Source organism: Callorhinus ursinus, unplaced genomic scaffold (genome assembly GCF_003265705.2).
Source record: "Callorhinus ursinus isolate GAN/ISIS: 27379988/994484 unplaced genomic scaffold, GSC_fseal_2.0 scaffold4, whole genome shotgun sequence".
In the NCBI taxonomy this organism is placed as follows: Eukaryota; Metazoa; Chordata; class Mammalia; order Carnivora; family Otariidae; genus Callorhinus; species Callorhinus ursinus.
In genome coordinates this window covers 56,324,362-56,339,291 of record NW_027397066.1, presented here as the reverse complement: position 1 = coordinate 56,339,291, position 14,930 = coordinate 56,324,362, and the positions used below count along the sequence as shown (strand labels likewise).

Sequence of the window (14,930 nt, the reverse complement as noted above, 5' to 3'; positions counted from 1 at the left end):
GAGAGAATGAGATAGAGAGCATGAGGAGGGGGGAGGGTCAGAGGGAGAAGCAGACTCCCTGCTGAGCAGGGAGCCCGATGCGGGACTCGATCCTGGGACTCCAGGATCATGACCTGAGCCGAAGGCAGTCGCTCAACCAACTGAGCCACCCAGGCGCCCTGGAGAATTACAGTTTTAAGGAGATAATGAATGTGAAACACACTATTTAAGCTGCAGAGCACAATACAGGTATAAGGTAGTGTTGTCTTCTATTCCCATGGCCGAAATCAGAGGCTGGCATGTAAGGTACTCCTGACTGTCTGTAAATGGCTTGGTTTTAGTCTGGAATGGGGCTGATTCTGAAAGGCTCTTTTAGGCCCTCGTTAATTTTACAGCCTTTCTAATTCATTTCTGCGGCCCATGCTGATCTGTAGGGTAGTTTAAGGTTAGTCCTGGATCAGGCCGAGCTCTCTTAGGGAGTAAACTTAAAGGCTTTGGAATCATTCTGGCCTTGGAGGTCAAGTACCTGCATAACGAATCTTTTGTTGGGACTGGGTGATTTTTCTTTTCCAGCAGCGACTTTGCTCAGGTAACACTCTACCTCATTCTTGAGGCATCAAAGCCTGGACAGGGACAGCTGCCAAAAATGTATGCTGTATAGTGCTCTCCAGGCCCCTCCATGCTATCTTTCTTGTTACTAACCTTTGCTGCTGTTGTTGTAACAGACTGACTCTGGGAGCCATTTTAGGTTCACAGCAAAACGGAACAGAAAGTACTGACGTTTCCCATACACTTTGCCTGCCCTCCCCCCTTCCCCCAGTATCAACATTCCACACTGGGTGGGGGGGGCGGGCAAACGATGTGACAGTCGATGAACCTACATTACACATCGTAACTACTCAAAGACTGCAGTTTGCATTAGGGTTCACTCTTGGTGTTATACATTCTAGGGGTTTGGACAAATGGAGGACATATATCTACCATTACAGTACCATGTAAGTATTTTCACTGTCCTAAAAAATGCTCTGTGCTCACCCATGAATGCCCCCAAACCCCTGGCAAGCACTGTGTCCATGATTTTGGCTCTTCCAGAATGTTATACAGTTGGACCTCCTTCACTTTTTAATGCAGTGGCACCATGTAATATTTTGTTATATTTCTACCTGCTAAAATAATTATTAAAAGTCAATTTCCTTGAAACAATCCTAAGGTTTTCATAGTGAGATCAGATGAAGCGTTAAGAAAAAGGCATCAAATTAAGCTGTTTGAGACCCTTAAGAGAAAGGACACAAAGAAAATTAGAGGATTTATTTGAAACATAGCTGCCTTTCACGTAGCATGTAGGTGGAAACAAGTCATGCTCAGGTACATTTAAGAACCTAAGAATTGCTATGATTTGTACTTTGTTCCTCTGTGATCCCAACCCAGTAAAGATGAGAAATAATCTTTGAAGTGATAATTTGAGTTTGGGGTTAACCAGGGAAGAAGTCAGAGGACAGCTTGATCACCCTTCTTTCTTCTGAAATGGACTAAGTGGGTTTGGTTTAATATGTGTTCCCTGGTTGATTTAGTCACTCCCCCTTCAAAGTGCTTTTCTGGAGTATTAATGTTATAAGTCAGTGTCTGGTCTGTGCCATTGCCAGTTATATCAAAAGCTCCCTCTTTCCCACCATCCCCCAAAACAGCTTTAATGTCTTCGTTAGTACTTTATTACAAACACCTGTGGCTTCCGTCCAGGGGCTTTTTTGGTTTAACGTTTTCCTCTTGAATTTTGTGCTTCCCATCCTGCCAAGAGAAAACAGCCCAATTTCTTAGTTATTCAGAAGGCTCCACAGTGACGATGCTGCAGACATTTCTTCGGTACTGTCTTAGCTTAGGTATAAAACTAAGCAGCTTTTTTGTTAGGGAAGGAATTTAACTTTCAAGATATTTTCCCTCATTCTTGGCTCTAAGTAGTTTCTTAACAAATTATTCTGATAGAGTTTGCAACAAATGATTTTCAGAGTAGATATTTTCCTTCTTAACTCTTTCAATTCAAATAAAATTCAGAATATATCCTATTTATTTACAGAGTGAGCTTACTTCTTAGGGTATCTTAGTTACTTCCGTGTATCTACCCCCGTCTCCACCTCCCACTCCCAGCTGAGCTCTGGAAAACTGGGAAAACCAGGCACCACCATATGGAGCAGACCGTAATCCTCTGGCACTCAGCCGAGCAGCTGCCACGACGTCACGACAACTTACGCAGCCTATACAACCTGAGGCGTGCTGTTCTACTCTGAAGGACCAATGTCAAGTTCCAAACTGCATTTCTACCAAAGCTTGTAAGCCCTGCCTGGGCAGTTTTTAGTGACAAATTCTTTCTGTGGCACACACACACTGCTGTCCATCAGCCTCCAAAAATAAAATGCACGTGCTTACACCACTCGTGTCAAGGAAAGGAGGTTAACGCAGTAGTTACACTCCTGGAGTCTCTACTGCAGGGCAGTTTAAGACTGAGGAACGTAAGGCCTCACTGGAAAAGCAGGATAAGATCGGACAAGAATATAAGTAAATCTCTGTAAGCCCTGCTAAGTAGATTTCACGTTTGTTAAATTAAACTAATAAAGATGGCATGCTACAAAAACTGTGGTATTTTGCACACTTTAAATGGGTGGTAATGAGTACTATATAATAAATTTCTATTTACCGTTATTTGCTACTCTCCAGCAAATTGGCATCTCTCTAGAAATGTTAAATAAGAAGCTTATACATTTGTCCTGCTTTGTTATATATAATATAAACAAAGAAGCTACTTTTTTCCTGTGTTTGTCTTTGAGTAAGTATTCTGTACTTTTCTGATTTTATTGTCTGAAGAGATTGGCTCCTGTTTCCTGGGTCCCAGAGATGGTCTTACTCAACTCTAGCTTCCTCACCATTATAGGAGCTGGGGGTCTCTCTCCTAAGACTGTTCTGTAGAAACTTCTACTGCTGTTCTTTAAACATTCTGTATCACTTTCTTTCCCCCAAGCAACTCGAGTTCCCTCTTGTTCTAATTTTCCCAAGAGAAGTACCTTGAGTATACTAAAACTGAAATCCTCATGATTCTGAAAAAGCCATACAGAAGCAAATCCACATTTAAGACAATTCTATTAAAGGGAAATTCAGAGTTGGGAAGGATTACTATAACATATTATTAAAGATACTAGCCAGCAGAAGTCCAAGGAACACAAGTGTTTGTTAAGACACCCAAATAATCTTACTTAAAGTGAAAGGGGTAAGAGGGTCCCTGGAAATCATGGTTAATGAGGCCTCTTTTCCATGTGAAATCAAGTTAGAGTATCTAGAGGCAGACTGAGAATCAAGGCCTTGTGTTCACTCTGGGTCTTGTCTGCAGTCTGCACACTCAAGGCCACAGCAACAAGCTTGTGTTCCCAGAGAGAAAACTGTCTGGCCCATCAAGGTAGCCTCTAAAAATTAAGTGAATGACCAAGGGAGTAATCCAATATTACCGTTTTGGGTTCTGGCTTCTGAGAAACCTTTCCTGGGATGCTCCTGTTGTTTTGTAACCTTCTTTCTCTTTCCAGTTGTAGTTCTAATTCAAGCTGGTGCCTGGGACGGGCGGGAGAGGAAGAGGGTCAGAATTTGGATTTCTGCACTCATATTCTCTAAGGAAGGTCAAACCCTTCTCTTAAAGCTCAGCAATTAAATTTTAATACTTGATGAATAAAAAGTTACCAGATACATACGGACAATCAGGTTTTAAGGTGTTAGAACACAATACAGTAAAACCAGTAACACTAAAATACAGACAATGTTTAATCTTTCTTGGATAATTCAGAATGTACTTTAAGGGGTGGCTCAGTCGGTTTTAAGTGTCTGCCTTCGGCTCAGGTCATGATCTCAGGGTCCTGGGATCCAGCCCCACATGGGGCTCCCAGCTCAGCAGGGAGTCTGCTTCTCCCTCTGCTCCTCCCCCTGCTCATGCTCTCTAATAAATACATAAATAAAATCTTTAAAAAAAGGATGTGCTTTAAGATCTCCCAGTGCCTAAGGGTCACCACTCTGAATATCAGTATTTAATATTAACTCTTAAAGAGTTGTAGTCAACTGAATGACATTTAGTAGGATTTACTATAATTAAAAGACAGTATTTACAAAATTTCAGCAAGAAACAGTAAGAAATCACCAACACTGTCGTCCCATTTCATCTTAATTAGCTGGTCTCTCTTTAATGTTCAATGCCCAGTTCCACTGCCAGCCACTAGTATGCTTAGTAGCCATGTGCTTTTATATCCAACAACAAAGTTCTCTTTGTTTGAAGTCAGTGGCTCCAGCAAAGAACTGAGTCTCATTTGACAGACAATATGGAAGAGTGGTTAAGGACTCGGAGTCAGAGAGAGACAGACTTTTAGAGTGCTGCCGCTTACTAGCTGAACTGTGTCAATCTTGGACAAACTGAACCCATCTAAGCTTTAATTAATTTCACCTGACAATGGGGGTAAGACAGTTACCTACTAAAAGGGTTGATGGGAAGATGTCAGGACCAAATGCCTATGTAGTACTTTGTAAAGTTCGCAGCACACAGTAAAAATTTAGGGAATACCATTATTATCAGTGTGATGTTGGCTATTAACTCTCATTCCTTTCTATTTATCTGGGACCTTGGGTTCTAATTTCCTCCTTTGATGGCAAAGCATGTTGACAAGCTTTGGAAATGTTGATATATGCAAAGCTTCCTGAATGCTAATTCCAGAGAAAGGACATTGCAAGGACAGAACGGAGAGGGCTGGCCCGGGGGTCCTCCTTCTCTTGCTGCTAGCCTTAGAACTACCCCCCCCCCCGCCCTCCCCCCCCCCCCCCCCCCGGCCCCCCCCCCCCACCCTTTCTTCACCGCTGCCTGGTGAGCTCCTCTACTTCCAGCTGCAGACTGTTGATCTTGTCTCCGAAGTCCTGCTTGAAGAGACGGTTGTCCAACTCGGCAGACTGGCGGCCTCGCTCAGCCTGGCGCAATCTGGATGTGAGCCATATGAACTTGTGATAAAAAACAAAAGCCATGGTGGGGAGGAAGACCAAGTTTACAACACAAAATAAAGCAACCCAAGGAAGAAGGCGTGGAGAGACAGAGGAGAGGGGAAAAAAAAAAAAAAGCTTTGCAGGACACAGGGGAAGAAATCAGACTGGGGCGGGTGGGGGGGAGATGGAGAAGAAACAAACTCTAAAGAAAAGCAAGATGGAGGTGAACCAGGCAGAGGAAAAGTTGATTTTCCATTTTTTTTTTATTCTAGTACTACAGTTTACAGCCATTAGATGATAAACAATAAAACATCACTTTTTAGAAAATCCATATCCAAAGCCAACACAGTCCATTAAAGTTAAACCCACTTTTTTGTGTTTATTTCCTAGTAGGTTTGGTACCTTATATTTCTGCTTTACACACATAACTGGAACTCGCAAATGGGCAACTACTTTCTTATATGTGAAATTAGAACATTTTCCTGGTCCTTTCCCTACACCACAACTTATATTAAATCACTGACATTGTACATTAACCCTTACCTAGGCTTTGAGTTCTTCTCTAAGGAAAAGACTTTGTCAGAGTTTGGCCATCTCTTTCCTTTTCCATTCCTACCAGGTGGTGTGTGACCAAGTGGACAAACAACTCAGCACTGGGCCTATGTAAGATTCCTGATCATATTCTCTGAAAAATTCTAATGAATGTTTTCTTCTATATATCCCATAACTTTGCACCTATAAAGAACCATGTTCTAAGGGGTGAAACATCTGGGGCTCTATAGAATAGAATTGGAAAGCATGCTATCTGTAGTCTTTAAAACGTTTTATTTTAGTGGTTGAGCACTCTTTCCAAATGCTCATAGAAAAGGCAACTCATCACCACAAAAGGTTGATGAAGATAAGAATAGGTGCAAAATTATAAGAACTAAAATAAGTTCAAGAGCACAGGTTATTCCATGAGGTTGGTAATATGCTCTTTGACTTGACTTTGGTTCAAGTCTGTAAGGACCTATAGAAGCACGCGTGAAATCTCTTACTCTCTTAATTCTGGTTTTTCCAAGAAGAAGGTAAAGAGTTTCAAAAGCTGGAAGCAAAGGGGGGTTATCTTTGTTCCCACCTAAGCAGCTGAAATGCTGCAAATCATAACAAAATGAGAAAAAATATTTTTTTTTGCCAAGACTTTTTGAAGGAATGAAGGCTTATGTAAAGCCTGTTCCCCCAAATCAAAAGTCATTAAAAAAAAAAATCCAAGTATTTATAGGATTATTTACAATGTAAAGCCTAGAAAGGGGAGTAGAACTGTGGTCACTTAGAAAAAGAAGCCCTGCTAATTACTATGTATGGATATCTACTGGGAATTTTTATTTTTAGACTAAATAATAAAGAGTTTATCATATATCTATTTCCTACGCTGAAATGGTTTTCTAATAATTATATTGTTAGTTTCCCAGAGACGTTAGCAAATCCCCATCTGAACAGAAATTAATAGAAACTTTTAAGTAAATGTCTCTAGCAAGAAGTGACAGGTGGGAAACCATCACTCATGTCTATACCTTGCTGTCTTTACTCCAAAAGGAACAGCAGGATAGATCTGAAAATTGTGTAGTGTCGTGTTTTTTGTTTTTGTTTTTATGGGAGATGAGTTTTTTCATTAAAATTATTCTCTCTGAGCTACCTAAATAGGAAGTGGAATTGCAGGAAAATGGCAGAGGTAGAAGATGACAAATATTAGGAGGGTTTTCCAAGCTTCCACGTTATGTTATCATAAGTTACCTAATCACTAACTTTATCTCTATGTACTTTAAAGAAACGTAAGGATGTGGGTTCCCTCCCCCGCCCAAAGTCACTAAGGCAAAAAAGTTGCAAGCAATCTTAGTTACTGAGAACAGAACTGTAGTGAAATACTAAGTACTTATCCGTGCCTTGGGGAGTAAACCTACACAAGGAAAGTGGAAAGGGACCATGGCCTAGGAGACAAAGCGACTGTAGAAGAGTCCAAGTCCATACGGCTATCACCTCTGGTTCATTACACTGCAATGGCAGACAGGCTCGCTGGTACGGACAGCGCACCGAGAATCTGATACTGTCTGGGACTGGGCTGTAAAGGCATCAATAATATATGCACAGAGTGTCCATTCCCTAGGCTGTTTTTTTTTTTTTTAATGGTGTGTTTATTTATTGGTCAACAAAGTAATTTCTCAAAGTTTATTTGGCAATTATTTAAGAACTTATACTAAATGCTCTAACTCTGGGGAGAAAGTAAGGAAGAAAAAACCCACGGCCTAGATATGAAATTGTTTTTCTTTTTTAAAGTCCAACAAATTCAGAGTCAATTTTTGGTGACGTTTTATGTAGAATCAGAGCTTAAATGTAATAACTTTCAGATTTCCTTCTTTACAATTAAGTTGTACATCAGACTTGCGAGGTGACCAAATGCAAAATGCCTAATGATGTTTTGGGATCAGTTTATTTGCTGCACTATTTAAGGTCTTTGCCTGTTTCACCAAATCCTTTTCACTAAATTAGTAAAATAAAAATAAAAATGGAGTGAAAGGGGAATGAGAAAATGAATAAATGGGAAAGACAAAAATAGCAAGAGAATAAGTCAGCTTAATACTTGAAGAAGTCATTATTTTAGTTCTATCTACTTCAAATGCCAAGTCAAAACACTATTGAAAAATAATTCTATGCAACATTTCAAAAACCCAACTTAGGAACACCACAATTAATTTGTTAAATCATAAACATATAATTGCTTATGAGCAAGCACTTAAGGAACTTTCCAGATGGACTGATACCTTTTTATTTAAAATCAGCCAAATCAGAAGTTTCAAACGTATTTACTAATTTGCAATTAACTTGTGAGTTACTATTAATATGCAGTGCCATTCAGGACGCTCCCTGGTCAAGAATTATCTGAATAAAACAAGTCATCCATTAATCTGTTCACTCATGCATCTGCTAAGTTGAATGCCTTGTATGTTCATGGCACTAAGACAGATCCAATGAAGGAACTTAGAAAATTCATTAAGTAATCTGGAGGAACTCACACTCTCATCAGAAGATACATATATAAAGGGTTATAACGTGGGACAGAAGGTGACAAGTAAGCAGTATGGACAGGTATGGATGTAAGGCTATGGGAATTCCAAGAAGGACAATGGGTAGATTATTTTTATCTGAGAAGCAGCATTAGCGGAAGCTTTAGGAGAGGTGGGGGCATGTGAGCCTGAATGTAAAAAACGGATCTGAAGAACAAGGCAGCGGATGAGGAATGGCCTTCCTAGCTGGCGGAGCTATTAGGCAAGGGATGGATGTAAAAAGTGCAAGCGTGCGCAGGGGCCTGCAGTCGTGCAGTCTGGCTCAAGTGAAAGAAGGGTGATCAGTGGGTGTTCCAGGTGGAAGCGCAGAACGACTGGCCACGGAATGTTCCTTCAATCTTGAAATCTTGGCCATTTCTCTTGGCAGCTAAGTCACCACAAAGAAAATGGCGGTTTCAGCCAAACAGAAACAAAAGTAGCACAGGGAGAGGATGTGTTTTGGGCAGACTGCGATGTAGGGACCAGACAGAAACAGCTGGTGGGAGGATGAAAACCCAAGACTGGGTTTTTAGAGGGGGACAGAGCTGGAGACAGACCTAAGATTGTGGGCAGGGGTGACAGTGGACACTACAGAGAAAGAAGAGAGAAAAGGGAGATAGGAGGGAGGAGAGAAATGAGTTCCAGTGTTAGAAGGGCCTTCAGCATCCTGGTATCACTAGCACCAGTGCATTCCAAGAATTTGGTAATGAAGAGTAAAACAACAACTGCAAACATATGTAAAAGTGCTTTCAGGGCGCCTGGGTGGCTCAATCAGTTAAGCGGCTGCCTTCGGCTCAGGTCATGATCTCAGGGTCCTGGGATCGAGTCCCACATGGGACTCTCTGCTCAGCGGGGAGCCTGCTTCTCCCTCTGCCCCTCCCCCCTTGTGCGTGCATGCTCGAACTTTCTCTCTCTTGCAAAAATAAATAAAATCTTTAAAAATTAAAAAAAAGTGCTTTCATCCTTGTAGGTCTCCCTCCTCCAACATGACACTGAAATGGGATTATGTAAGAGGGTTACCATTCTGCTGTTCAAAACAGTCAGGAGAGGCTGAGGTTTCTTAAAAATGTTTTCAGTGACATCTTAGAGAAACACAAAATTTAACTGGCTTTCTACCAGTATGTCTGGTGTTAAGTTGGGAGAATTTCATACACTTTGTTTGCCAAATGCATAGCACATTCTCTTCCCTTCCAGCACTGAAAGCCCAAGATGTTTCACTCAAGAAATAGCACTTTTACCTTTGTTCGAGTTGTTTGATGGTAGCAGCCATCTGATTAGTCTTCTCTTCCAAACGACTGTTTAGTTCACTTTTCTGTTTTACTCCTAAGTCTGAACTCTGTTATGGAAAAGAAGTATGAGTGATGGACACAGAATATAAAATCCTGAAATAAATCACACATGCTTTTTGAATCTAATGGTAAGTATGAAACAGAGAAACAGAAATGCTCATATATTTGTTTATCAGTTAACTCCCAAATGGAGAAAAACAAAAAGCAACGTTTAAAATTAGTACTGCTATATGCAGTTTTGTCACAGAAATGAACATCAGAAGGTTCATCAGTAATCATATTTCAGTATAAGAACTAATGGCATATTGCTCAGCAAAATCAGTCAGTCAGAGAAGGGCAAACACCACATGATTTCACTCATGTGTAATTTAAGAAACAAAACAGATGAACATAGGGGAAGGGAAGGAAAAATAAAACAAGACAAAATCAGAAAGGGAGACAAACCATAAGAGACTCTTAACTCTAGGAAACAAACTGAGGGTTGCTGGGGGTGGGGGTAACTGGGTGATGGGCATTAAGGAGGGCATGTGATGGAATGAGCACTGCGTGTTCTATGCAACTGATGAATCACTAAAGTCTACCCCTGAAACTAATAATACACCATATGTTAAAAATTGAATTTAAATAAAGAATGACAAAAAAAAAAAGAGCTAATGGAATATATAAGTCAGTTGACAGGTTAGGCTGGAGTGTAGAAATTATCTTATAGGATAAAAAAGACCTGTTTTCCCACTACAATTTGAAAAGTAGCCATGGCTTTCCAGAACAGCAACACAGGATCCTATGACGGGCTGATTCCTAAAGTGGTTTATTGGCAACCAGCCTCAAAATGAGATGTGACTCTTCCCTCCTGTATGTCAAGTGTGATTCTAGAGAACAAGAGGGGCGGGGGGAACCCTGGGAGTTGAGAGAGCCCGTGAGCGTACCCTCTTATTCGCCCTACCTGCAGCTTAAAGGCAAGTTCGTGCTTGAGAGCCCTGAGGTCATCCAGCTGCTGTCGCAGCGACACCAGGGCGTCCTGCTTCTCGCAGACATCCTTCTCCAGCATCTTCATAGCTAATTCCATCTCCTGTCTCATGCTGATCTGGATCTCCAGTTCTTTTTCAACATCCTGCCCCCAAAGGTAAATAGATTGCTTACTCTCTCTTTCCTCAACAAAGTAAAAACTATGAAATTCCACAGGAAAAGGTGTAAATTCCAACACTCTCAGGTCTGAATATTTGGGCAAAATAGCTACAAGCTACCATTCAATGCAGAGATATTAATAATTAGGATAATTATAAAAACATTTACTCAAAAATTTACAAATCCAAAAAACTTGGTGGGCCAGAGATAATGCTATTTAATATGTCTAAAATAGACACATACTTGTGGCACTTCATTACAGTGAGACAACTGGTGTCATGTCCTATTACAGAAATGTATATAAAGTGCTACTGTAGCCAGCATAAAATGAAGCACTTGCAATTCTCTTCATTTTGGATGTTGACATCATAGTCAAGAGCCCAAGGAACCCAAAAGATACTTTGGGTCCCCAGGGTAAACATCTCATAAGTGGGAATGATCGATATGACTAACTGAATTTTTATATTCACTTAGCATGAAACCCCTTTTTGGTTCAATCATTATTACTGCAACATGATTTGGAGGATCAAAGATACAATGACCTGCGGTTCTTCTGCATCCATGCTGTTCCCTGGGGCATATCTAGGACCTATTTGCTTGGTTTCTTTCCTTTTTGAACAAACATGTATCTTCTTGTGACAAAAGGATGTGGAAAATTTCGTGTCAGATTTTAAAGTCACATAATTGAGGTGCTCCTCTGTGCACGGTTAGCTTGATTAAATCAGATTGCTTCTGAAAATGCTGACATACATTATTTTAGGATCTTTCATATAGAAAGTATTTTGAGATCTAATCCATAAACACGTAGTAGGAAAATGATAATTATTTCAAGGATGTTAAAATTATATTGCTGTCTTCTCAGAACATCTGAAATTCTATACACTGTTAGGTGGTGATAATTTTTAGTACAAACCAGATCACCTTTATTTTCAGGCTCCTTCCTATTTTCAGAGACACTATTGGTGAGGGGAGATCCTTTTGTTTGTCATATCATCAAAATTGCAGGAGGAGTTAATTTACCAATACCAGGGATGTATCAATATACTAACACTTGGATAAAATCTATTACAGGAGTATTATTCATTATTATACATTTATACACACACACATACATCCTCCAAGGAGACATATCAGAATCTTTGCAGGAGTGAGGACTCAAGTAGGAGTGGGGAATCACAAAGTTTAGAAGAGTAGGTTCCCCATATACCTATTGTTCTTATAACACAAACTATAAAAGCAAAAAAAAAAAAAAAAAAAGACTGGCAAAATCCTGTTGGCTGTTGAGAATACTCAGAAAATGGACTGGGAAAGCATTATAGGGAATATGGGTTAAAAAGAGTGAGAAACATACACCTGAAACTAATGTAATACTGTGTGAACTACACTAAAAATAAATTAATTAAAAAACAAGTCACAGAAGCAACTGAAGTATTGCAAGAGTTACAAAAGACCTCTGTACGAACAACATTCTCTTCAGCAAATAGTGTGATATGGAAAAATCCACCCTAAGACTTAGCTAAGAGGGCTTCCTCAATGTCATTTTAGTTGAATCCGATAATTAAAAATTTTCTACAGTTTTCCAATATGCAAAATCTACTGTATTCATCAATAAGCAACTAGCCTTTCCTACGGAAGAAGGTAATATCCTTGATAAAGAGTGTTGAGCACTACATCTGAAACTAATGACGTACTCTATGTTGGCTAATTGAATTAAAAGAAAAAAAAAAGAAGAAAAAAGTGTTTTATGCAAGTAATGTCCAGTGAAGGTAAAAATCAACCATATGAAAATTTGCCTTTATGTCTAATTATATTCATAATGTACTCAAAATTAAAAAAAAAAAAAGAGAGTGAGAAACAGTTTTTTAGGATCTACAAAAATTTTTTTGTCCCAGTACTAATGTTCCTGAGCCTGGTCTGTAAGATCAAACATCTAAGTGGGCTTTTATGTTTAATGGGTTCCTGAACTACTAGAACATAAGTTAAGTTTACCAGTCGTAATTGTGTCTCCTCCTTTAAATGCTTTCTGGCTTCACTCAGTGCTTGCCCTTCTGCAGTTCTCTCCTGCTTAGGACCCTTGAAAAGATAAATAAAATAGTATATATATATATATAAGGATTTAGAAAAATCTATATAGAGTTAGCTGACACTAGGGAAAATGATTATATTTCATATTTAATTAAACAGGTATAACAATGAATAAAGACAACAAAGAAATGGAAGCAGCTTAGAAAATAAAAAATTCTCAGAACTGGGTTTTCTTGCCATTTAAAGTCCTAAGATAGGTTACCAAATCAAGTGCAAGAAGTCTTAAAAGTCAGCCTCTAAAAACAAAGTGACATTTACTGTAAAATGTGAATTGGGCCAAAGGTTCAAATGGTAATATATTCCTTCTCCAGAGATCTCACATTTGGAGTCTCCAACCATCCAGAGAGATCATAGCTCAAAATAAGTAGGTCATCAGAAAATTCTTCTGAGCAGTCACAGTGTTTTCACAACGTCCACACATTAAAGTCAAACCCATTACTCGGAGAGAACTACTCTAGTCCCCACTCAGAGCCTAGCTGCTTACTCTTTCAGAACAATTTTAATAACCATGGATATTTGGATTCCTAGGTCACAGAAGAAGAGAAGCATGCAGATAAAAGGGAGTGGGGAGACACTAATACCAACAGCAGTGAGAAGCAAGAGATGCCAGTGAGATCAAGAAAGCAGAGAAAAAGCACCCAGAGCAATCTGGAAACATTTAAGTATAGGTGCTAGAAGCTCTATCAATTCCAACAGCCCCCCAAAGTAGCGTCATTTTAAGTTAGCATGGAATTGCCGATGTTAATAATTAGGATCTTTCATCATCATAAATGGCTAAATGTGTTAATTTATGTCCTTTACGTAAGACTGCTTAGGATTGTGCAGTACATAAAAAGTTTGCAAAAAATCCGTGTAGACATATATCAGAAGTTTGATACTTAAGGGATTAAGTTATTTAGAAAACTCATTTACATGGTAACTCCCAGTGGTACCAAATAAACACTCCTTACAAAGCAGTAACACGATCTGAAAACAATGGTATATTTAATATAATAAATATAACACTTAAATATTGTACAAATCATGAGTACATAACAAGACATTAAATTAGACTGGTTCTTGAAGTTTCTCAACAGACAGAGGTGGCGGTGAAGCCAAGGAGCATCTGTGGGAGGAACCACACCCACAGAATCTCCATCATTACCCGATTCTGCATGGAGTCTCAGTAAAAAGAGTGTGCTTGATATGTGCAAGTGCTTGCTGCTTCCAAAGAGTCCTCTAGAGTAGAGGTCCCCCTCCCACTGCTCACATGTTAACACACTCTCTAGGAATACTTTATAAATCCAGTAAGGTTAACCTTCCGATTGGATTCCAATATGTAGGAGCTTTCCTCTTTAACTCGTTCCATTTCTTCTTGTAGGGTAATAATCCTATTGTTTGCAACTGCAAGCTGTTGAAAAAAATTTTTAAATTTTTTTAGTCTTTTTTTTAGCACAGGATAATTCATGATCTGCTAGGATATAATTTTCAGGCTTGAATATTCTTAGAAGGAAAGAAGGTTATCTATAACCACATAAAAATGTTCTTATTGTATGAGAAATTAGGAAAAGTATTTTTGAACTAGATTAGATAAAAATAAAAAATATCTCCTATTGTTGCTTTTTGTGTAAACTCTTTTTCAGTTCCAAAATGTTAACTTAAGATTGTTTACCTCAAGGGTGTTCTCATGAGTAACTTATATTTAGTTATAATATCTATTTCTAAAATGTTTAATGAAGAGGTCATGTCATGCCTTGGGACTCATAAACCCTACATAAGACCTTTGATAGATGATTTTTAAGAGTAAAGAAATGAAACTTCAAAGTTCTCACTCTAAAAGATGCCATTAAGTATTGAAGAAATTTGTCATTTCAGCGCCTGAAAAGGTAAGGTAATGTTATTAGCAATATATTGCTCAGGGGAGACGTTTATATCCGCATTCCACAGGAGGGAAAAGTAAAGTGGAAACACTTTTTCCTCTTCCGCACCTGCTAACCTTGATTTCCCACAGAGAACATGGAACAGCCTGAGTAAGCGTAGGAAAGGCCCTCAGCAGGCTCCTCTCGGCCAGGCTAGTCTCCCTTTACACGATCTCCTCCCGAGCAGTGGGCACAGGTTCTGCTTGGTTCCTGTTCTAGTGCCTAAGTACAGAGGAGCCAGGGCTCAGGCATGCTTTCTAGAGGCAGGTCTGGAAGTCCATATATCCCTCTCTGCTCCATGGGCCTAACAATGCATAAAAAAGTTAACTTTGGCCAAGTGGGCCTCTAGATCCAGAGACATCCTCAAACAGGTTCTCCCAAGACCTTAACATCAGAGAAAGTATCAGGAAACTATGGTTGTACAGCCCCGTGGGCCTTCTAATTCAGCTTTACAATAATAAAGTGGACATTTATGTGTC

General features: G+C 39.5%; 1 protein-coding gene across 14 annotated transcripts in view; it reads right to left on the bottom strand.

Annotated features, from left to right (window-relative positions):
• RUFY3 (RUN and FYVE domain containing 3) overlaps positions 1–14,930 on the bottom strand; it is a 77,447-nt gene that overhangs the window by 5,033 nt on the left and 57,484 nt on the right. For 9 of the 14 annotated variants that reach the window (XM_025887801.2, XM_025887800.2, XM_025887802.2 and 6 more), the window contains 7 exons: positions 13,851–13,943; positions 12,458–12,541; positions 10,287–10,454; positions 9,293–9,390; positions 4,853–4,972; positions 3,471–3,570; positions 1,700–1,764 (listed from right to left, as the gene is read on the bottom strand). In XM_025887801.2, the coding sequence (XP_025743586.1) occupies positions 1,700–1,764; positions 3,471–3,570; positions 4,853–4,972; positions 9,293–9,390; positions 10,287–10,454; positions 12,458–12,541; positions 13,851–13,943 (728 nt within the window). Of the gene's footprint in view, positions 1–1,685; positions 1,765–3,470; positions 3,571–4,841; positions 4,973–5,218; positions 7,492–9,292; positions 9,391–10,286; positions 10,455–12,457; positions 12,542–13,850; positions 13,944–14,930 lie in introns of those variants that run through there. The other 5 variants (XM_025887809.2, XM_025887810.2, XM_025887811.2 and 2 more) reach the window with 3 other exon arrangements.